This window comes from Miscanthus floridulus, chromosome 1 (genome assembly GCF_019320115.1).
Source record: "Miscanthus floridulus cultivar M001 chromosome 1, ASM1932011v1, whole genome shotgun sequence".
Lineage (NCBI taxonomy): Eukaryota > Viridiplantae > Streptophyta > Magnoliopsida > Poales > Poaceae > Miscanthus > Miscanthus floridulus.
In genome coordinates, this window is record NC_089580.1 from 129,837,047 (window position 1) to 129,859,794 (window position 22,748).

The window sequence follows — 22,748 nt, forward strand, 5'->3', positions numbered from 1 at the left end:
GTGTCTAGGTCCCCGTCCAAACTTGGACTCTAAGCCCCCACTCCTGAGTCCCAGACTTAGTGCGATGCAAGGACCTCCACCATCTCCGCCTCCAATCAGTCGGTCCAGAAAGAGCTGGATCCACGACAAGAGAGCAACAAGCCTTCCCTGCTCCCATACCTAAGTATGTGCTCGGGATAATAGATCTGTGACTTACCTAGAGCCATATGCAACGACCGGTCCTTAAATGACACAGACAAGGAAAAAGTGTAACTGAGCTATGCCCTGTTGGCCGTAGGACAGAACCCTTTACACCCACCAGAACCCAACCGTATCCCTGCCCGATCACCATTTTCCTTTCCACCATCTTATCATGAGTGATCATATTTATCACCTATTTGTGAGTAACAGCAGGTTACTCACGCTACCGATATCCTGAGCATAGCAGCTACTCGACCTGTACTAGTAGGACTCATGGGTAGATATATTTATGCATACAGTTTTCATAAAATACCTATAACTTAAATGCACATCATAGATATATATTCAGTGATCATTTAAAATAGGGGTTATGCACCAGGACTTGCCTTCAGCGGGCACGGTGTTAGCAAAGTCAGTGACGAGCGACTCCGGAACGTCCTCCTGTACGAGGATCTCCTCCTCGTACTCTTCGACGACTTCGTCGTACTCCTGCTCGCCGAAGGTCACGATCTCCAGTGGCTCGTTCTCTATATGCATGCAGTGATGATGATGCAATGCTTAGTAATACAGCAACAATAACTCTTAAAATAAGAATACATCTACCAAGCTAGTAAGCTAACTCTAATGACTAATACACAAAGTTACCTATTATTCCCACTAAACAGGTATAAAACATTTCATGTATTATCTTAGCAACTAAAGATATCCTTTTTGTTAATATCAATTTACTATATATATGATAAAACAAGGTGCACTAGCTACCATATTTATCAACCTATTCTAAGGCCACAAAAATTTCAGTGAGCACATGATAATACAATGAACCTACTGTAAAAGGATTCTAGGGCTAGCACTTCTACCAATGCATCACAAAAATTCATTCTCTAAATAACCATAATAATAATATGCATTTTAAAATAATAAAGTAACCCTAAAGGTATCACTGAACTGCATGAACTAAATACAGTAACAGGTAGATCATGAATTTTGGAATCTAACAAAATTTATTTCACAATAAATAAATTCAAATGAGCTCTAGAGTTGAAGAAAATAATATTATTGGAGAAGGCTAATCACGCAATTGAACTTGTTGACTTGCACATGGCTGTGGGTCTAGAAATAATGGAGAAGGAGAATGAAGGAATCCTTGCAGGTTAGCTACCTCGGTCGATTACAGCTAGGAGAGGGAGATCGGCAGAGCACAGCCTTCCCAAGCAAGAACAGAGGAACTCGATTTAGAGAGTAAGATGGTGAGCGGCGGAGTGGGACGGCTCAGCGGGCTTAGCGTGTCCTTTATAGGCAGTAGACACAGGGCTAGAGGTGGAGCTGGCATTTGGCTATCTGGTCATGTGAATTGGATTTCACGTGATGGACTTAGAGTGGGTCTTTGGTCATGAGTGAATTAATTCAAATGATGGACTTTGAGTGATCTTTGGTCATGAGTGAATTAATTCAAATGATGGACTTTGAGTGGTCTTTGGACTTAACGAGCACATCAGGACTGGAGTGTGCTTTGGGCTAAACGTGCTTGGCGGTGGGGTGCTGGTTCATTCATGCAGGTCAAGGAATTAATGAGGGAGGAGACCACAGGTCAAGGAAATATTAGAGAATGAGAAGATCAATTGTAGACTAGCTACCTCAGCTGATTATTGCAGCTCGAGAGAAATCGATAGACGTAGCTTTCACGGGCAAGAACATAGAAACTTAATTTGAGAGAAGTAAGTGAGCAGTGGAGCGAAATGGCTCGGCGGCTTGGCGTATCCTTTTAAAGGCAGGATGCACGAAGGCGTGACAGCGACGCGTCGTAAGGTTATGGCTAACTAGCTTGCTTAAAGGTAAAAAACGCTGGCTGTGCACGACGCGTTGATGTGGATGAACAGTGTTTCCACATTGAACACTATTTTCTATTATGAATAGTATTTTTCTGTGGTGAATAGTATTTGCTGCGTTGCTACATTGCTGTCATGTGGAAAATGTGCCCGCCCTTCGTTTGCAAAGCAACTGAGTAGCGAGCGAACGAAGTGCTCAGTGTGCCGAGCTTGTGCGTGAGATTAATGCGTAGCGTGTGCGATGCTGCTGCCGATCGGTCATGTGCTGCGTGGGCTAAGCAGAGCATGTGCCTTGTGCGTGCTACGGGGATTAGGAAGAAGATGAATAACGAGAGATAGAGTTGGATCAGGATGACAATAGTGAGTTGAGCTGTGCTAGAGAGTATTTGGACAATGAATAAATTAGAGCTTAATTTGAGAATTAGTGTAATAAAATTTAATTTCTCATTTTACCACATGCAATAATACATAAACATGATGCTCATGATATGGTTTTAGCAAAACTGTACAATGTAACACCGAGGGTGTTACACAAGGACAACACAAAAAACATAGAGAACATTACCAATATGATGCGTGGCAGGTCGACTGTCATGGCCCGATGGACGAGCTCAACCGTCTCCAAGGCTTCCTTGAGCCTCGCCTTGGTATGGGCGAGATCGGACTCCATCGATAGTCCTCTCTCCCCAAGCAAGTACCAGAGCCTCACTTCCTCCTCGTCGTGAAGGATGAACCGGGCCTTTCCTAACTTGCTGGGGCAAGGCCACACTAGCTCGCGGGTCACCCCCGACCCGCTGGAAGATCTAGCCTTTGCAGCATCATGCGATGACCGGATCATCACCAACTCCCGCAACGGCGGGATGGCTGGCGGCTCCACCCCAGTGCCTGCCTCGTCAGAGTAGGGGATCTCCACCGCCTAGACTCCACGGCTCACTGGCAGATGTTCTACCTCCGGCCTGGCCAGGCAAGGCATCTCCTCTCGACCCCTCTAGCTTAGACCAGCAGGGCGAACCGTGCGCTCTATCGCCGGGCGAGGCAGGGAGCCCAGTTTCCCTCCTCTCCTCCTCCATAGCTGTTGGGGGAGGGATCACGAGGGTCACCTCTGACCCAACCTCCGCCATCACCACGGGGATCGCCGCCATCACCGCCGTGCTCGCAATTGGTCGGGAAGACATAACCCCTAGTAAGGAAGGTCGCACCGCCACCAGCCTGCTTCCTCCGCTGCTCATCGTGACCCGTTGCAGGCTAGGTCTCCACTCTTCTCGCATGGGAGGTGGGGAGACTCCTAGTCCCACTAGCCCTGGCTGCTGTCAAATAAACACGGGTTAGTCACGCTCAAAAAGCTCTACTATGAGAACAGGAGGGAGCATGAATGCTTACCTAGACGAAAGCGATAGAGCCCTGAAGCCCTAACCAGCTGATGGTGGGCCGACCGGACGAGGACCGCTTGTAGGTCGCAACCTGCGCCCCCTCACATCGACCAAGGTAGGAGCCGACCCAGCCAGTCCTTGGTCGACCCATGAATGGCCACGACCTCCAGCTTCTGGTGGAACCACCGGAGCCACTGGCAGAACATCCCCCCATTGGGGGTCGCACACACGTGTCGACCCCAAAGATGTAGGGGAACGAACATGATCCTTCGACTGGCCAATGTGCTCCGCCACACTCGAAGCAGGGGGTGCGGAGCCAACGATGCCTCCGAAGGACGCAGCGACCGCGCCTGCTTTGCCTCTCGTTCGACGACGGTGTCTTCGCTCGTGGCACGCTTCCTTGACTTAGGAACATCGCCACGCATCTCCGTATCACATCCGCCACCGACGGATGCGGTCATAGGCTCATGGTGCTCCACCGAGGTCACGACAGCGCCCCTACCTCCTTCATCTTCAGAGGCACTCGCATCGCCACCCATCTCGGTGGGCTCCTCTGACTCGAGCTCTGCCTCTATGTCGCTCCGGCTCTCGCCCCCCTGGACCTACCGACTAATTTCAATCTCCTTTTTGAACCTCCTCTAGGCCTTCTCAGCTCTCTTCTTCTTCTTGGCAAGCGCCGCCTCCTTCTAGGCAGCTTGCCGAGCCACGCCCTCTGGCCCCCTCAGAAGGTGCGGTCAGGATTTGTAACCCGCAAGTCCCTACGAAATGGGCAACTCAAAAGGTCATGGGAAAAGGAGGCATACTAGATTGGACAGCTTCGTGGCATGAAGAGGTCCGGGCATTCCGTCGCGCCCAACCCCTCAGCCACGCCCGACGCTTGGGTCCGCGCTCCGTCGTGCCCGACCCCTCGGCCACGCCCGACACTTGGGTCCACGCTCTGTCACGCCCGACCCCTCGGCCGCGCCCAATGCTTGGTTCCGCAGCTCCGTCGCGCCCGACGCTTGGGTCCGCGCTCCGTCGTGCCCAACCCCTCAGCCGCGCCCGACACTTGGGTCTGTGGCTTCGTCGCGCCCGACCCTCGACCACGCTCGACGCTTGGGTCCGCGGCTCCATCGCGCCCGACACCTGGGTCCGCGCTCTATCACGCCTGACCCCTTGGCCACGCCTGACGCTTGGGTCCGCGCTCCGTCGCGCCCGAACCCTCGGCCGCGCCCGACGCTTGGGTCCGCGCTCCATCGCGCCTGACCCCTCAGCCGCGCCTAACACTTGGGTCCGCGCCCCTCGACCGCGCCTGACGTTTGGGTCCATGGCTCCGTCGCGCCCGACACCTGGGTCCTCGCTCCGCCTCGGCCGACCCCTCGGCCGACCCCTCGGCCGCGCCCGACGCTTGGGTTGGCGCTCCATCTCGATTTGACGGCGACCCACGATCTTACACCCACCGGATGCGCTCGTAAAACGAGTGTAAACAACCCCTTCACGACTTCGCAGAAGTCCCTAAAGGGTTCGGGGGCTCCTGTCGGGTTCATAAACCCGGTATCCCCAATGGGCCTGCTTCCCAGCGAAAATTCGGCCCAGCAGACGGCGTAGCCACAACGCGCGGCTCCCGGGCTGGCCCAGATACCTAATGACAAGCCGGGAGATCGATCCGATCTCCGACCAGAAGGCCTGGTAAAGGAGGGGATATCGTTTGACTCTGACCTCCTTTTTCCGACCGGGAATACGCCGGACCTCTGCTTACAGCTCTTCCCTGATCGACACGGTCGGAGCCGACCGGATACGACCGACTGGGGACGCCCGCTCGGTGAGGACCCAAGGATCAGACGAAGCAGATAAGGTAAGACGCTCAAGTCAACCGCAATACCGATGACCGTACCCTATCATACCCTGCACACCTCCGGGATACTATGCAACCTGTGATGGAGCTCTGAATCTAATGATTGATGCTCCTGTGCTGCCTGTGACGATGAGGAAGGCGCCAAGGAGCAACCATGCAGCTGCATGCTTCGTCAACAGTTTAGCTTCAAGGAGTTTGTCCTCGTCTTTAAGCTCAGCCGCTTTCGGCACAATCTATCTCAGCATCAGTCCAAATGATGCACCAACGAAGATTTAGTTTGTGCAAATCATGTCTCTGAAATTTCGCAGTGCTACTGTTGAGATTATTGGTTAGCAAAATGATCCAAGATTTGCACCACAAAAAGGAGATCAGTGGTGCATTAGCTTCAGTTTGTCAACGAAATGCGTGTCGGTTGCGACGGTGAAGGGCAGTCATATGGCTTAAACGTTGAAAGGGGATAAGATTTTTTTAGGGAGATTGTCCCTGGGCAGATCGATTAAGCTGCAGTGTGTACGTGCAATTCACTTTTGTCGAATTGGTGTGCCGAAATGCTATGCCTGAGTATAGTATTGCAGGAAAGAACCTATTTTTTACTTGGATCATAAGGAAGGAGCGGTAAAACTAACTTGGTTTATTCTTTGCTGCTCGTGGGTAGTAAACCGAAAGTGTGGTGGAATACTTGGCCACCCTAGTAGGAAGAATAAGCAAGAAACATGTCGGATTTGGCAGCAAACTTCACTGTTGCATGCTTTGGATTTCAACACGGACTAAACAGTGTACAACGCACGTGTGTATGTGTCGACAGAATCCACGTCTCTTTGCATTTAGGGCGCGTTTAGATGTAAAAATTTTGGGTTTTGGCTACTGTAGCACTTTCGTTTGTATTTAGCAATTAGTGTCTAATTATGGACTAATTAGGTTTGAAAGTTTCGTCTCGCGATTTCTCACCCAACTGTGCAATTAGTTTTTTTTTCGTCTACATTTAGTACTCCATGCATGTGCCGCAAGATTCGATGTGACGAGTACTGCGCAAAATTTTTTGGGAACTAAACAGGCCCTTACTTTTGGAGCCAAAATTATGTCCATTCTTAGGCCAGTCTCAGTGGGGACTTTCGTCCCACTATTTTCAAGACGTGACAGTGGTCCTGTTCGCTTCGCTGAAAAAATAAGTTAAAATATTGTTCCAGCGGATTTGATGTGAGGAAGAAATACTGTTCCGGCTAAAAAAAAAATAAGCTAAAAAGTACGGGTTATAAGACAAGCGAATAGGACGAGTATGGGTAACCATGGATGAAATTGACTCTTTCAATGCACACTTTCATTTTACTATTTCATAGACTAGTTGTAACATTTAATTTCTATGAGATGTGATCAATTGTGTGTGTGAACTATGTAGCTATTTGATATATTTTCTAAGAACCGGCACGTTAGAATAGTTTTCACCCAACATATTCATCGACATGCAGTCCAAACAAAATAAACAAATACAAAAAAATGTTGTAAAAAAGCAAATACAAAAAGAATAGAGAAAGATGAAAGCTAACCAACCTTATCTTCAATTCTACGACTCTACCGAATTCTCGATCTCTCTCGTGCGTGACCATGACAGCATGTAGATCAGGTGGCGCAAGTGCATCTGTGCGTGGATGGCGGGCACATCAGGCGGCGTGCTGGAGGAACTCGACGGCGGCGGCGCACGCCGCTTGCGGTTGCGCCTCACGCTTTTTTCTCTCCCCTGCTGGAGCCACACCGCCCTCGAGCTTTCTGTTGCCGTCGGAGCTTAATCCATCTGAGACCGAAGAAATGGCCGGAGGAAAAGGGGGTAGGCAGGGCCACAGAGATTTGACGGCTGCTCTGCGGAAGGGGAAAGAAAGATTAGATCGGCGGCGGCGCAGGTAAGGAGGTCGTCCTCGGCACATGAGGAGTCGCCGCAGGTAGCCGCACGGGATGGGACGAAACGAATGGAACCGGCTCAGTGCAGGTTTCATGCTATTTCCAACGCGTGGGAAACAGCGCTGGGTAGTTTCGTGGGCATGAAACTCCAATCCTCCCTCTCCTCCTCAGTATATGCATTTTTTTTTTTTTTTTTTTTTTTGCTTCTGATATGTTACCTCATTTAATTTCTGTAAAACTCCTAAGATATCCCATTGAGACCGACCTTAGTACACCTCACTTTCTCATCCTGGGCCCAAACCTCCAAAGTTTGTCCCTACTCTCTGTTTAAAAATTAATTCCCATCAACCTATTCCTACTCTGAAGGACCAACACCTTACCACAGGCCTGATCTCATTCATTCTCACCTATATATATAAAACCTCTTGCAGAACTGAAAATTAGCAACTCATCACACGCGACACACTAGATCACTCACTGGACACATTCAACACCATCACCAAGTCACCTCCCAGATGGCAAGGCCTTGTGATCTTCCGGCCGTGCAGCAAGCAGCTGCTCTTCTCCTAGCATGCACGCTTGCTCTGCTCGCGATGCAGCTGCCACCGTGCAGAGCCCAGCAGCAGCAGCCTCCGTCGCCGGGCTACTACCCCAGTGGCATGTTCAGGCCGCTGGGCTTCTCCGAGGCGTACCGCATCCTGTGGGGCTCGCAGCACCAGACGGTCTCGCCGGATGGCAAGTCCCTGACGCTCTGGATGGACAGCAGCTCCGGCAGCGGGTTCAAGTCCACGCGGGCGTACCGGAACGGCTACTTCGGCGCGTCGGTCAGGGTGCAGCCGGGGTATACCGCCGGCGTCAACACCGCCTTCTACGTGAGTGAGACTGATGGATGGATGGTACTGTTATCTCTTCTATAAGAAATGCAACAGATGCTCTGCTGATCGATGCAATGCATGGCTGCTGCTGCAGCTGTCCAACAGCGAGGAGTACCCGGGGCACCACGACGAGATCGACATGGAGCTGCTGGGGACGGTGCCGGGGGAGCCGTACACGCTGCAGACCAACGTGTACGTGCGCGGCAGCGGCGACGGCACCATCGTCGGCCGGGAGATGAGGTTCCACCTCTGGTTCGACCCCACCGCCGACTTCCACCACTACGCCATCATCTGGAACCCCGACCAGATCCTGTGAACCTCCGTCTCGGCGTCTCCCCTGCGTGCAGGGATTTGTTGCTAGCTGCCTGCCCAGTCACATGCATGACATGAGCTGCGTCTGCGTGCAGGTTCCTGGTGGACGACGTGCCGATCAGGCGGTACGAGAGGAAGACGGAGGCCACGTTCCCTGACCGGGAGATGTGGGCGTACGGCTCCATCTGGGACGCCTCCGACTGGGCTACCGACGGCGGCCGCTACCGCGCTGACTACCGGTACCAGCCGTTCGTGTCGAGGTTCGCCGGCCTCATGATCGGCGGGTGCGCCGCTGACGCGTCCACGGGCTGCCAACCAGTGCCGGCGTCGCCGTCGGGGACGACGGCGCTCAGCGCGCAGCAGGAGGCCGCCATGCGGTGGGCGCAGCGGAACTCCATGGTGTACTACTACTGCCTCGACACCTCTAGGGACCACGCGCTCTACCCCGAGTGCTGAAACGCTGCACGGCAGCACCTGCTATACCTAAGGTGACGAACTGGAGGGCCGCAGCGTTATGCAATTGTGAGCAGCTCGCAATCCAAACGCACATTTGAATATAACTTGCAAGAAGAAAAACGATCCAATTTGATAGAATTATCATTATCAAGTTATGTTATGAAAAATGAAATTATAAATCCGTCGAAAGAATATCGAGGTACGGAAAGAACAAGTGAATGCCTGATGTTACGTTTTATAGTGAAGTACAATGATGATTACAAACTGAAAATATCAGCGAGTGAGCATAGCAGGAAGCATCAAAGGTGTGACAGATTGCTACCCATTTGTTTCCTTGATTTATGACACAATGCGATGAGGCATCAGTACAATTCTAACAGCATATGCAATCCTTCACTCGCCGGTGTATTGTATATTGGAGCCTCTTACAACAGGTAATCTGAAATGTGGTTTTACACGCTGTGTTTAGTAAAAACTGTACGGAGCAAGAGTGGTCTGTACTTGTACAGCAAAGCTAGTGAAGAACCAACTGTTAGCATGCACAGCTATCCCAAAAACAAAGATAAAGAACTAAGTCAATGATTGTCTCTGTTAAGCTACCTAATTGTGAAAACCTGTAGCTTTTCGGCGCTTAAGCAACCAAGGTATCTCTCCCCAGTTGAACTTTCAGCAAACCTTAGATCAAGGACTGGTTGCCTGTGGGGCTTGAGATCGGTGTACCTCTGAAACGAAGGCAGCTGCCAAGTCCGGACTCCATACAACGACTCATCCCCATAGGCAAACAGATGCTGATTGCCTCCGCAGGGTATGATTGCAGACTTCGACATTCGCAACTCGCTTACACTACCACCACAGATATGGTCCCTGGCAAAGGATGTGGTGGTGGTCCTCCTGAGGAGTGTGTGGCATCCTAGCTTTCCTGAACCAGTGAGTGCCGGTGATTGTGTAGCTGCTTGAGGTGTGGCACTATCATCTGGCAGCTCAACTTTCGGGCGATATGAAGCCACCAGAAGATCACTTGATGGAGAGGTGCACGCAAGAGATATGCAGACCCCTTGGTTTTCCACCCCACTTACCAAACTCGGCCTGAAAAAAGAGCCCAAACTCATGGGAACTACAAATAACCAAATCCTAATTTCAAAGGCCATGAGAAGCACATCAATAGGAACTGTCAAATTGGGTACAAACTTTTCAGACTACAGCATACCTGTTTTCGCTGACATCCCAAACGCAGGGTCCTATAGAAGAAGCAGAAAAAACCTTTCTGGAACCACTGTCATCTACAGCACAGTGTATTGTATGAACTGGGTGTGTCGATAGACCCATGCTAGAATACAAAGGTGTTGAAGTTTGACGAATATCAAAGACCAATAGCATGCCATTCTGAAAAAATCAAAAAAAGAATATCTATTGAACCCTCCAAAGAGCGCCAAAAGCTTAGAAGAATCACAAGGCATTCCAAAAAGTAAACCTGTAATCCAGCATAAATATGAGTTGAAGTAGGATAATCCCCTGAACAGGACCAACCAGGAGCCTGCAAGACGTCACAATACAGAAGATTAGCAGGTCAGCATAAAGAATTTCACATTTTTACTGGTTCACTTACTCCTACTTAAGCAGCTCTTAACTATTCAGTACCTTAAAATCAATTTAAGAAAAAAGTATACATGTCTCTGTCAAAAACAAGTGCTCTGATTACCAAGCACTTGTTGACCTTCTTAAAATTAAAATACATAATGTAGTGAATGTATAGTGATCGTTTTTTCAATATCCAAGAGCTGGAGCTACTACAAGAGAACAAATAGAAAAGGAACAGAAAGATAATATATACTTTTGGTAGCATGAAGAGCATAAAAATAGTTGCAAGTTTTGTGAAATTGCAACGTCGAAGAATTACCGGTAGATCATATTGAAGGACAACATTGTTGGTGGCCACGCTGGGATATAAAACATACGAACAAAGGTCAGATATCGGAGTAAATGTAGCCAAGAAACCATTGAAGAATAAAACTTGCACACTTTGTTCTTTCAAAAAAAAAAAACTTGCACACTTTCTTTACAGACCTGAATAGAGACAACTTCCTGCCCAGTGATGCAAAAACAACATCACCCCCAGGCAGTACACAGATATCCCTAATAGCTTTAGTATCAGGAGGGAGGTAGATCTTCTCCATTCCATGTCTATGAAACATGCTAATCTGTTGAAATTAAGAATTGATTTGCGAAAAGTGAATAATCAACAAAAGTTTACTGTAAAAACTGTTACTGACCTGAAGTCATTAAGCAAAAGCTTCTATTAAGACTTGTACCTTTGTAAGGATGTGTTCAGCACCAACTCCATGTGCCCTTCCCGAAGTGAATATAATCTGACTGGATGCATCTATACCCATGACCCGAGCTCCATCAACCAAAAACTCATTCTACAAAACATGATGCAATTGTGAGTTGGTGAATGACAAAGTTCCTTCATAACTCTACTGCTATAGTGATGCTGCTGTTCCACTGACTGTATGATTGAAGTTGGCATGGTAATAGGCACATGCTTCATAAGTAATAGTAAACATTAAACAGACCTGGAGAGCAAAACTTGACAGATTGCTGTGGTCAATGTTCTTTGTAAGTGAGGCAATTGGCTCTGCCCCTGGCATTCCATCTGATGACTGCTCTGCCATTTTCTTCACAGTTGATTGTAAAAATGTTAACATTAAAGCTTCTATTACAATGATTAATAGTTAAAATTTGAGCGATACTAGTGCTTACCTGTCTCTTTGAGCTTGATTCATATATTATATTTTGTTGCAACATAATTATCCTCTGCAGGTGATATTAGGAAACATAAAGGATTGAACACGAAACTCTACTGAGCGTGTAGGGTTTATGCACAGAAAGTATTGCTCAATATAATTTGTAACAAAATACATCAGAAGGAGTCACCCATGTCTCCTTAGAAAAATTGGTCAATTCAGTTACTGAGACAATATTTCATTTGTGCAGGTACCTTATACTCTTTTATCTCCTCAAGTAATTTTGCTTGCTGCATGGAAACATAAAGAAAGCATAAGCTTTGGGAATAGGATATGCAACTTGTATCAATTGCTCCGGGACAGAATGACCCTAATGCCAGCTTAAAGTGGAAACATAGATTGTACAAAAGAGGGTGCTTACTTGCTTCTCAAGAGATTCATTTTTCTCTCTCAAGGACAATACTTGCTGCATAAATCAAACAAGCATCACTAGATGGCCACAACTCAAATACCTCCAAGGAAAGCAAAGAAGCATAACTAACCTTTTCAAGATCATTACTGGGAACAGCAATCTCTGGTACATAGAGGTTGATGATGTTGTTCTGTGTATATCTCTTGCCACACTGAGGACACTGAGTAAGTATAAACAATGAATCTGATCAATCAGAAGGATCCCCAAAACAACACTATTATTCTGAGCTCAATAGCCAGCATACCGGTGCCTTCTTCTTGCCGCACTGCACTAACCACATCTCTAAGCAATGTCTGCCATAGACATGCCCACAAGGGATGCAACTAGACGTGGAATATCACACAGTTAGCAATTTAAGATCCTCCACTCGGAATGATATGAATATAAGCAGGTATAGGCCAACAAATCAGCAAAATCCTAACGAATGAATGAATGATAAGTTGTCTTTGCATCACTAGCAATTTTCTAGATGCCCTAATGATAAGAAAATAATAATAAAATCCGTGGCCCTTCACATGCTTCACGCCCTTAGACTGTCTCCAATAAGGAGACACAAATCCAAAATGGGTAGTGAGAGATCCAAAATCAGCCTCCAACAAAGTACCTATACGGGAGACCTATTTTGGGTTGCCTGAGAGACACAACCCAAATATGGATATCCTCTCTCCTGGAAAGCCATTTGCAGAAGGGATTCTCTTTTGGGTCTTGTTGTTGGAGAAGATGCCGAATAGGTATTGAACATTTTGCCTGTAGCGCTACCCAAAGTACGAATGGGTCTTGTATTTTAGGTGGTGTTGTTGGAGATAGCCTTATCCCCTATAAATCACTAGGCTAGCGGACTAATGGAACCAGGACCATTCACTTGCATACCAGTCAGACGGCCATTCGCCTGCATACTATTCAGACGATAACCCCTTTTCTAGCATAGCAATACAAGTACAAATCAGGCTAAAAAATATACAAGTACAAATCATAAAATTAAAGCTATTTCTCTTTTCACACAATTTCTAGCGTTTTATGAAAGTGACATGCTCAAGTAATCTCTAGCGAATTAGTGCAGTTACATTCAGATCCAGAGACTTCTAAACACATAGTAATTGTGCACTCCTAGAGATTAGCTCATACTATACCCAATTACAGTGCTCATGAATCAAAAGGGTCACCATTAAAACATAAATAGCGACTAGTTAGAAACAATAGTAAGCTGCTGATTCCGAAATTCATAGTTTCAGCCAACCCACACAGGTACTAGATCAGCGAACTATAAGAAGTTGTGAACCACGCGAGACAACGAGCTGGTCCGCAAATCCACAAAATCACTGAAATATACAATTCCTCCTCACCTCACGCGATGCGCACCATCGGCGGTCCACGCGACCATACAAATGGGGCAGCTGGGAAGGCACGGGTCTTCCGCCTCGCCTTCGCTCTCCGCCGCCTTATCCTCGGTGGCCGAACCGCCCTGGTCCCTCGCACCTTCACGGGACGCCTCGCTCCCCTCCTCCTCCTCTTCCTCCTCCTCCTCCTCGCTCCCTTCCTCACCCGAACCGGACGAGCTCACTTGTACAACCGGGGCAGCGGTCGGCCGCGGCCGCCTGCCCCGGGAACGCGACCCCGACGGCATTGGGTTGGGTGGCCGAGCTTCGCCGCGACCGAATTGGACAGCCGCAGAGTGAATGAATGAATTGGGGAAAAAATTTTAGGCTTTTACCGCGCGCCATTATAAAAATCGGTAATTATCTACGAGCCATTAAAAAAAAAGTTGAGTTTGTGAACTTTTTCGCCCTCCACGTCACTTTCATCAGATTTGACTCTAATGACGTCAAATCGTGAGGTAAAAAGTCTAAAATACCCTCAGGTCTGAATATGCAATTAATTTTTTTTTAGCATCATAATGACCTCAAATAAAAAAAACTAAAAACTAGAAAATGATAGATCTCGACAATATCTACAATTTTTATATAAAAATTATATTCATTTAATTATGTAAAAAATATGATTTGATATTATTAATGTCTTAGAAAAATCTTTTTTTTTTGTACGGAATCTAATGAAGATAATTTTTCAAGTCTCTTTGATATCTACAACTTTTTAGTTTTGAGTTTTTGATTTGAGATTATTAAGATGCTAAAAAATTAATTATATATTTAGACCTAAATGTATTTTCGATTTTTTACGCTCGCAGTTCAACACCGTTAAAACCAAATGTAACCGAAATGACGTAGATGTCTAAAGAGTTCAGAGCCGTGATACTCAGCTTTTTTTAATGGCTGGTGGATAATTACTCAAAAATTTTCTGAAGCGCCGGTCGGTGAGCGGCCAACGAAAAGGTTGGCGCGCACGAGTCAGAAAATTTATGGGCTTTCTTCATTGGCTGCAGAAACCAGCCCACCATCAAAATAACGAACCGACTCCCGCAGGCAGCAGAACCAGCGCTCGCGCTCGCGCGGCAGGGTGACTTGGGTGAAGTGCGTTTCGATTGGTCCCACCTCGCCGCCTGAAGCTGGGTACGACGCGGGAGGAGGCTACATAGGCAGCGCCCCTGCCCTCTATGCAACATACTTACCTGGACGGGGTCAACGGGCGATCATGAAGGCCCGTGGCCTAGGTCAATGGCCCACATTGCACTTTGGTGGGTGCGTTGGCTTACCATCTCCCCAAGTGGGAGAGTGGACGTCATAATTTGTGGTTGAGGGGGTACGCGTTCGCGCGGCCCCTGCCAATTCGTGAAATTAAATTTGGTCCAGTTCGCTTGGCTCACCTTTGGGCCAGATCAAGCATTGGCTTGCTGCTCTTTGGGCCAGGTTCAGTATGCAGTCTCCGATACACTGGAACATATCTTTTTTACTCTAAAAATAAAAATAAAAAACTAAAATCGTAGAATTCATTTTTTATAAAGGAAAAAAAGGAGGACCACGACTTCTGATTCTTTGCCTGGCCGACGGCGAGCAGTGGGAGGGTTGGGAACGGGATGGCGCGGAGCGTGGCGTACGTTTCGGCGGCGAAGCTGGTGTCCATGGCGCGAGGAAATCCTCGCCTCGCCATCATCGACGTCAGGTACGCGCGCGCGGGCGGGCCGCCTCGGCTCTCCTGTCCTACGCCTCGCCGATTTGGAGACTGGAGACTTATTTTTTGTTTCCCACCGGAAGGGATGAGGAGAGGAGCTACCAGGCGCACATCGCGGGTTCGCACCACTTCGCCAGCGGCAGCTTCGAGGCGCGGATGCCGGAGCTAGCGCGGGCCGCCAGCGGCAAGGACACCCTCGTTTTCCACTGCGCGCTGAGCCAGGTCCCAGATCCTGCGCCCTCGCTTATCTCAATTACTCTGCCCCGTCCGCTGTACTTAGAAATCTGATTTCCTAGATAAAAGCTGCGTAAGATGCTCACTGTACCGGTTGGATTGATTCACTTTTGCACAGTTCTCAGGCTCCTAGCCACTTAATGAAATATTGTCGTATGATGATGATTATTTATGAACCACAGTGATACCGTGGATCTTCTGGGAAAACCAACAATTTGCACAAGTACGAAACCTTATGTTGACATGTTCACCAGACTAAATAAGAACTTTTGTGGGGGCAATTTGTTCTCATGCCTTGTTCTTCATATATCTTCCTTTGATTGAACTGATTTACCCTTGTAATTTTGTTAGTGTGAACATACTAGCCTGCATAGTAGACCTTCAGATGTACACTTTTTTCCACTGTTAACAAGTTTTCATGTTTGAGTCAGGTTCAGCTTGGGATAAAAAGGTTTTGGTCTCAGCCACTTATGATAGTATCAACCACAATAGTGTTGTGGATTTTCTGGGAAAACTAATAATTTGCATATCCATACCCCAAGTGACCTTATGTTGAGATATTAACCAGACTAATACTTGAGCCAACAAGAGCTTTCGTTATGGCAATTTGTTCTCATGCTTGTTCTCCATATATTTCATGCTCTAACTAATGCCCTGTTCGCTTGGCTGATAAGTCATGGCTGAAAGTACTCTTGGCTGATTTATTGTGAGAGAAAAATACTGTTTGTTGGCTGAAAAAGTACGGCTTATAAGCTAAGCGAACAGGGCGTCACGTAGACCTTCACTGCATTGTTTCCTGTTAACAGGTTTTCATGTTTGCGTCAGATTCAGTTTGGGATAAAAAGGTTTAGGTTATTCCCAGCTAGGAATTAGGGTACATTTTACCAAGGGTTTTCCGTTATTAAATTGGATTAGCCACACAGGAAATTACAGTTAACAGTTAATATTCATATAGCTACTAACATGTGACATTCCAAGGTTGTGTTCTGTGGTTCAGTAGCACTATAGGTGGTGAGTCTTTGGGTGTAGCTAGCCACCGTTAGATCTTCAGCGGCTTGTAAAAGCCTGCCAATTTGCCACAAGAAGTGCAAGGACTCAGTTTGTGACCTGAACTGTGTAAAACTCTGCCTTTTTTTGCAATGCAAATGGACTGAGGTTGCATGCCCTGCAATGCAAATGGCAGATGAGTTTGTATTTGTCTGTTAGGATAGACAAGGTGTAATGCTACTTTGATTTTCATATTAAATAGTAGGCCTCTGATGCTTCACTTGCCCTGCAGTTGCTGATTATATCCATGGCTTTGCTAAACATTTATCAATGTCCTAACATTACCTGACGAAATAGATGACCAATTGAATAGTCTGCTCAACTCAATCTCATATTTTAGCTTTATACTTCCACCTTTAATCTCGTCTTCTAGAACAGAGACCTTGTACAAATTTATTCTGTAAGTAGTGAATAGTGATGGTCATATCTCATTTGCGTTGTTATTATCCCAGATTGTGTTAGCTATGCAGCAGTACCGCTATTATGTGATGGCATGAACAGCGATGCACCAAATCCCATTTTCTCTCTTTTTTTCGTTGTTCCCATGTTATACCCAAATCCCTCTGGTTTTTTCCTTTCATTTTATCTGTATATAGGGAATATATGCAAAAGGAAAAAAAAAAGAGGATGCATTTCCCCCTTGCTAACTCTTGTTTCATTGCTCTCCAGGTGCGAGGTCCAACTTGTGCTCGGATGTTCTCTGACTATCTATCGGAGACCAAGGAGGATTCAGGGATAAAGAATATCATGGTACTGGAGCTCGGGTTTAACGGATGGGAGGGTTCAGGGCAGCCTGTCTGCCGCTGCACCGACGCTCCTTGCAAAGGGACGTGTTGTTAAGCACGAGTTATCTCTCGGGCCTTCAACTATCAACGATCGGCATGGTCTCCATTCCTGTTGTCGCTTACATCACCTCATTAAACTCGTTAAAATGCTAACACACAACAGATTATTGGGTTGGCATTGGCAACTCCATTTTTGTGGGAACTACATGCATAAATAGTACAAGTACCACCGAACCACACTGTCAGACATTCAGATTTGACTGGATTGTGGATACTGTTTTCTGATTCTGCATGTGCCTTGTAGCTCTATGCGGGTAGTGTTTGGAGTTTGGTTCGGGAATTTGAGGTGTTTTCTGTTCATAGCGTAATCTGACTCCATTAAATTTTGTTCGGTTCACTTAAGCTTAATCAGGTCCCGATCTACGTTTCAGTATCATTTGTGAACCAATCACCTGAGCATCTTTCCCCAGCCACAGAATTTACTGTCATCCTCTTCGTCGCTTGAGAAATTCAATTACACCAAAGAAATATTACCTCTCGTCGCTTGAGAAATTCAACTACACCAAAGAAATGTTATAATAATGAAGGTCCCAAGGACAGGAACTCGATTACAGAGTCTCTCCCAGATTGCTCAGAATTGCCGAAGTCGCTTAAAGTCGTTCGCCGGAATGGCGAAAACTTTAAAGTTGTTGAAAAATGTCGAAAATGAGCATTTTTCTGGACTTTGCAGTGTCAAATTTGCTCGCTCGAGCCGCTGACCACAGTTGCGAGACCGAGACCCAAGTCCCCAGCCCGGCGCGGCCCACGCCGGCGTGCGCCGTGCCGTGCGCAACAAGCCGATCGGCAACCGACCGCCGCGCCCACGCCTTTCCCCTTCCGGTCCAGCCCTTCCGCAGTCCGTAGCCTCCAGATCCCACCAGACCCCGACCGGACCCGACCCCATGGCCTTCTCGCGGTCGCGGCTCCTCCCCTCCCGCAGCCGCCTCCTCTCCACCCTTCTCCACACACCGGGACCCATCCCCACCCCGCTCGCGACCGCGGCGGCCGCCGCCACCCCGCTCGGCCCCTTCCTCCGCAGCTTCGCCTCGGCCACGCGACGGTCGGGGCCCTCCTCCCGCCCGCGCGCCGCGGACATCGGCGCCCGCGCGCGGCAGCTGCAGACGCGCCGCCTCTGGTCCTACGGGCTCGCCTTCGCCTGCACGGCCGGGTTCGTGGTCACCGTGCTCGCCACGTTCCAGGACCAGCTCGTCTTCTACGTCACACCCACCGACGCGCTCGCCAAGTTCACCGCCGACCCCTCTAAGTCCCGCGTCCGCCTCGGCGGCCTCGTCCTCGAGGGCTCCGTCGCGCACCCCTCGCCGTCCTCCCCCGAGATCGAGTTCGTCGTCACGGACCTCATCACCGACGTGCTCGTCCGCTACGAGGGCGCGCTGCCCGACCTCTTCCGCGAGGGCCACTCCGTCGTCGTCGAGGGCCTCCTCAAACCCTTCACCGACGACCTCCGCCGCCGCGACGACGGGAGAAAGGTCACCGAGAAGGCGCGGGAGTGCGCGTGCTTCTTGCGCGGCACCGAGGTGCTCGCCAAGCACGACGAGAAGTACATGCCCAAGGAGGTCGGCGAGGCGCTCGAGCGAAACAAGAAGCGCCTCGAGGCCGAGGCAGAGGCGGCCGCCGCTCAAGGGTCCACTGTGGCTGCGGCGGCGGAGGAAGCAAAGGCAAGCTCGTAAGATTTTGTCCGCCTTCTGGTTCGAGATTTTCTGGATCTTGAGTATGAGGCATCCGGCATAGGTAGATTTGGATTTGATTTCACTCTGGCGCTGGGGAATATCTGCAGCGTGATTGAATTTGATTCTAAGCTGATGTGATTGTTGAGCTGGGAATCAGGCAATTTTTGTTAGGGGAATAATGACAAATGTTGATTGAACACAGTATACATACTCGTTCTGAAGTAATACTGTTGGTATACTCCTTCCACTGAGTGGTACTATAAGTTTACTAGATCATAAGGGTGAGCTATAGGTGGATTTGAATTTGATTTCACACCAGAACTAGGGGTATCTGTGGCATGATTCGGTTTTAAGCTATTGTGATTGTAGTACTTTTGGCCAGGGGATAAAGCAATTTTTTGTTACGGGCTGATTGAGCATGGCTTCATGTATTGTTTCTCAAGCATTATTATCAGTAATACTATTTCAACTGAGTAATATGGTTTTTGTGTTATCCTTGAGATTTTGTAGTGGGAAGTGAGAACCAAGTAGTCAATTATGCTGGTATTCATGCCTTCATGGACATGTGGCTTAGTTTTGATTTATTCCATATGTTCATATTGCCTGTGGTTGGCTCCTTTTGTCGAGCAGTATCATTCGATCTCTTTTTTACTTAGCTAGGTTTAGTTGCTGTCTTGATCTGATACTATTCTCAAGTTGTAAAGCCAACTCTATGCAAATACATCTTGAGGCCATTTTAGTGCTTGAACAAAAAAGGTTAATCTTAGCCAATTCCCCCATCCAAGCAGGTCCTGAGATGCCTAGATGGCTAATTTGCATACTGAAGCCTTTATTTTGAGTTGCGAATATGTGATAGACGGAAGTGATACTATCCCTAGGTCTTAGTGTATGGTACCTGAGGCATCTAACTGGAGTTCGTAAAAACTTGTCAAAAGTACTAGTTGAAAGCTATATGCTGCCTACCTGTATATATGTTACGCATACTACTCTATATCTTGCTGATTAAGCATACTAGTTCAGTCTGCACTGCAATGTACAATCGCTCTTTACCCTCATCAAACCAAACTGGACAAAAATCCAGATTTTTTTATATTATTTAATCCATTTACTTCCAATTCTGAAACAGGTCTTTAGTTGAGTGAATTGCTCGAAACACTAGGTATTGGAAGTTGGAACTATATTTCCACATTGCATAAGTTTAAATATTCTTTCACACAGCAGGTTTCAAATCACTTTACACCACCTTTTATCTCACCTAGCAAGAATGCCCTTAAACTGCTACACATGCCAACTCATATCATACAAATTGTATGGATTTCAAATAGAAACACCATGAACCGTTGAAATGAGGGTATTGCATTCCCTTAGTACTTAAATGTGAGTATTTCTAAAATGTTCTGTTACAACAGTATAATTAATGTTTGCCCTTTGACTGTAATTTGAGAATGCATCAGTTAACCAAATTCTTCCTTTCATTTTGGTTAAGTGTTATTTCAATCTGGTTAGCAAAAGGAAGTTAGGCTGAACATCGTAACATCAAGACTTCCAAGTAAAGTTAAGTGTAATTTGAGAATGCACCCAGAAACGTCTCTGTGTTTGCTTTGGATGACCAATATTGCTGCGAAAGAGGGCATCTATTTCCTTTCCTTCACTGCCTATTTGGTTTGCAGAAGGAAGTTAGGCTGAACATTGTAACATCAAGAATTACATGTAACCATAGCTACTAATTTAAATTCTACAGTACTGACATTTTAGAAAATTAGGGACCAATGGTTGATCTGGTATTGACCTGTTTGGCTGTTTCACTTGAAACATCTTTTGGATTAAAACATGTGTAAAACTAATTTTACTGCTGTGGAGGAAGTCTGGTGTCATTGATCGCCAGTTTTGATAATAAAAAAACCTGGCGATCAATGACACCAGACTTCCTTTGCTACTGAGGACATCACTTTTTATGGATATATGGGGATCAACAAATGCAACTATTTATTTATATTTTGGAACTGCAGTTCAGCAGTGGGGCCGACAGCATTCTGCATTGTATACTATGCTTGTGAAGTTTTACTCATGAACTTATGAGTTGAGATCATGTTTATATTACTTTAGATGCTATTATACCAAAGTCATGTGTTTTGTTTTTTTTGGAATAGATGTGTATAGGACTATTTAAGTCTACGAGAATGTCACCCAGGCCTTGCAGATTGTATCCAAATAACCTGCCAATTTTTTTTTCCCACATAGTGAAATTATTTGAGGGATGGTTAATGGAAGATTGTCTAGAGAAACATTGATCTTACACGAATAGATGCTGGGATACCAGTTGGAAATGCAAGTGAAGAGATCCTGGAATCTAATTCCAGAGTTTTGTAGCAAATGCTTGTGAGAGGACCGTTGAAGTGGCTGAAATGAACAATAAAAATGTTTTGGATTGACGTGTTTCTATCGACTTCAGAAAAGGCGGCACTGCATTTGTAGCCTTCTTACTACATATATTTCTTTGTCTAGACCCTAGCTTCCACTCTCTTGAACATGATGCTTTCAATACTTTTTTACTTTGGGTACTTGTTGATATCTTAGCAGCACAATATTCTGAGTTTCCCTGCACATACATATTGTTCTTGAGGTTTCCGGATTTTATTTCATTATTAGAAACAGAAACAGTGTACAGATACGTGGGAGAAATCCGCAAGCCAAAGTTCTGCTGGTGATCAAACATTTGACATTGCCTCTGGTTCCTAGAGGATTAGCACCTTGCGGTGGTGCGATGGTGGACAAAATAGCCTCCTTGGCTAACTTGTGTGCTATCCTTCGACGATGCTCTTGTATTGTATACTACTACTGGTTACTACATGCTGTGTTTCTTGCAATGATCGTGGCATGCAGCGGACGCGCCCTGCAACAAGCTCCAGGCTGCTCGCCTGCCTGTTGTGCTGTGCAGGGCCGCACGGGTGCTCAACTGGTGATGTCGTTGTGGGTTACTAGCGCTGTTTCATTGTTGTGCGCTTCAGATCGTGCCCATTTGCCTTCCGATTTGGATCGCGCCAGGCTTTTGTGATGCCGTGTGTCAGAGTTGCGTTGCCTGAAAATTACTCACCATATGCATTGGAACAAGACAAAGGTTATAGACAGAGTTTGCACTTAGCAGAAGTCAAGAGCAGCATCGCCTCCAATGCAACACTGCCTTGCGCGGCTTACTGTCAAATGGCGATACCCATCGGTTACTGTCAAAAGGCCCTAGCAGGGTTACCCATCGCGTAACACACATTACAGGGTGTCTCCTCAAAGGGCACCCACAGTGTTGGCAAAAAATGGTCCATAACCCAATAACTCATTGAGATTGAGTTGCTCAGCAACTGAAACTGCGACCGAAGGAAGAAATTGCATTGTCCACTCCATACAGCTCAAAGTATGCTGACCCAAAGCTTTTCATCATGCCTCCTAGCATAACCCCCCCTCATGCCCCCTTGCAATACCCCCCGGTATCTCTGGATTTTGTATAGAACCGAAAGACGCAACAAGCAAGAAGATTATAGCCTAGTAGCAAAAAAGGATCAGAGTGGTAGTTATTGCCTACGCCCACTGTTTCAAAAAAAAATCAATTTCTAGTATTATCTTTAAGTTAAATTTTCATAAATTTGTCTGAATTTATATAAAAGAGCACCAATATTTATGACATCCAATTAAAATAACATGAAAATATATTTTATGGTGCATCTAATATTACTAATTTAGTGCTATAAATATTGATGTTCTTTTTTTATATATTCGTTGAAACTTAAAAAAACATTTGACTTAAAAGGAAAAGTAGTGAGTAATATCTTGAAGATGTCGATCGTGTCATGCAGGGTGACAGTGGCGCATGGCAGTCCGCTGATTTAACAGATACGGTGGCAAATTCTTAAGCATCGCCAGAGCAGCAAATGA

The 22,748-nt window shown here is 46.8% G+C and overlaps 4 protein-coding genes and 1 non-coding gene across 5 annotated transcripts; 4 read left to right on the plus strand and 1 right to left on the minus strand.

Moving 5' to 3' along the window:
* Window positions 1-7,411: 7,411 nt before the first annotated feature.
* Window positions 7,412-8,911, plus strand: LOC136541253 (xyloglucan endotransglucosylase/hydrolase protein 31-like). The gene is made up of 3 exons (XM_066533055.1): window positions 7,412-7,978; window positions 8,076-8,293; window positions 8,389-8,911. The coding sequence occupies exons 1-3, from the start codon at window positions 7,622-7,624 to the stop codon at window positions 8,747-8,749; spliced, it is 936 nt and encodes a 311-aa protein (XP_066389152.1). The 5' UTR covers window positions 7,412-7,621; the 3' UTR covers window positions 8,750-8,911.
* Window positions 8,912-9,042: 131 nt separating this feature from the next.
* On the minus strand, window positions 9,043-13,661 carry LOC136541248 (uncharacterized). Its single transcript, XM_066533043.1, has 13 exons — window positions 13,309-13,661; window positions 12,210-12,288; window positions 12,036-12,125; window positions 11,915-11,959; window positions 11,748-11,783; window positions 11,510-11,563; window positions 11,323-11,424; window positions 11,059-11,169; window positions 10,814-10,947; window positions 10,647-10,686; window positions 10,221-10,283; window positions 9,957-10,132; window positions 9,043-9,835 (listed from the first exon to the last, which is right to left on the minus strand). Exons 1-13 carry the CDS (start codon window positions 13,587-13,589, stop codon window positions 9,346-9,348), a joined length of 1,701 nt encoding a protein of 566 aa, XP_066389140.1. The 5' UTR covers window positions 13,590-13,661; the 3' UTR covers window positions 9,043-9,345.
* Window positions 13,662-14,523: 862 nt separating this feature from the next.
* LOC136511054 (U1 spliceosomal RNA) lies at window positions 14,524-14,684 on the plus strand. The gene has a single exon (XR_010772638.1). It is a non-coding gene; the product is annotated as a U1 spliceosomal RNA (small nuclear RNA).
* Window positions 14,685-14,865: 181 nt separating this feature from the next.
* On the plus strand, window positions 14,866-17,385 carry LOC136541273 (arsenate reductase 2.1). The gene is made up of 3 exons (XM_066533090.1): window positions 14,866-15,022; window positions 15,115-15,253; window positions 16,982-17,385. The coding sequence occupies exons 1-3, from the start codon at window positions 14,937-14,939 to the stop codon at window positions 17,150-17,152; spliced, it is 396 nt and encodes a 131-aa protein (XP_066389187.1). The 5' UTR covers window positions 14,866-14,936; the 3' UTR covers window positions 17,153-17,385.
* A 154-nt stretch (window positions 17,386-17,539) lies between these two features.
* Window positions 17,540-19,297, plus strand: LOC136541267 (cytochrome c-type biogenesis protein CcmE homolog, mitochondrial-like). The gene has a single exon (XM_066533080.1). It carries the CDS (start codon window positions 18,039-18,041, stop codon window positions 18,822-18,824), a length of 786 nt encoding a protein of 261 aa, XP_066389177.1. The 5' UTR covers window positions 17,540-18,038; the 3' UTR covers window positions 18,825-19,297.
* The last annotated feature ends 3,451 nt before the right edge of the window (window positions 19,298-22,748 follow it).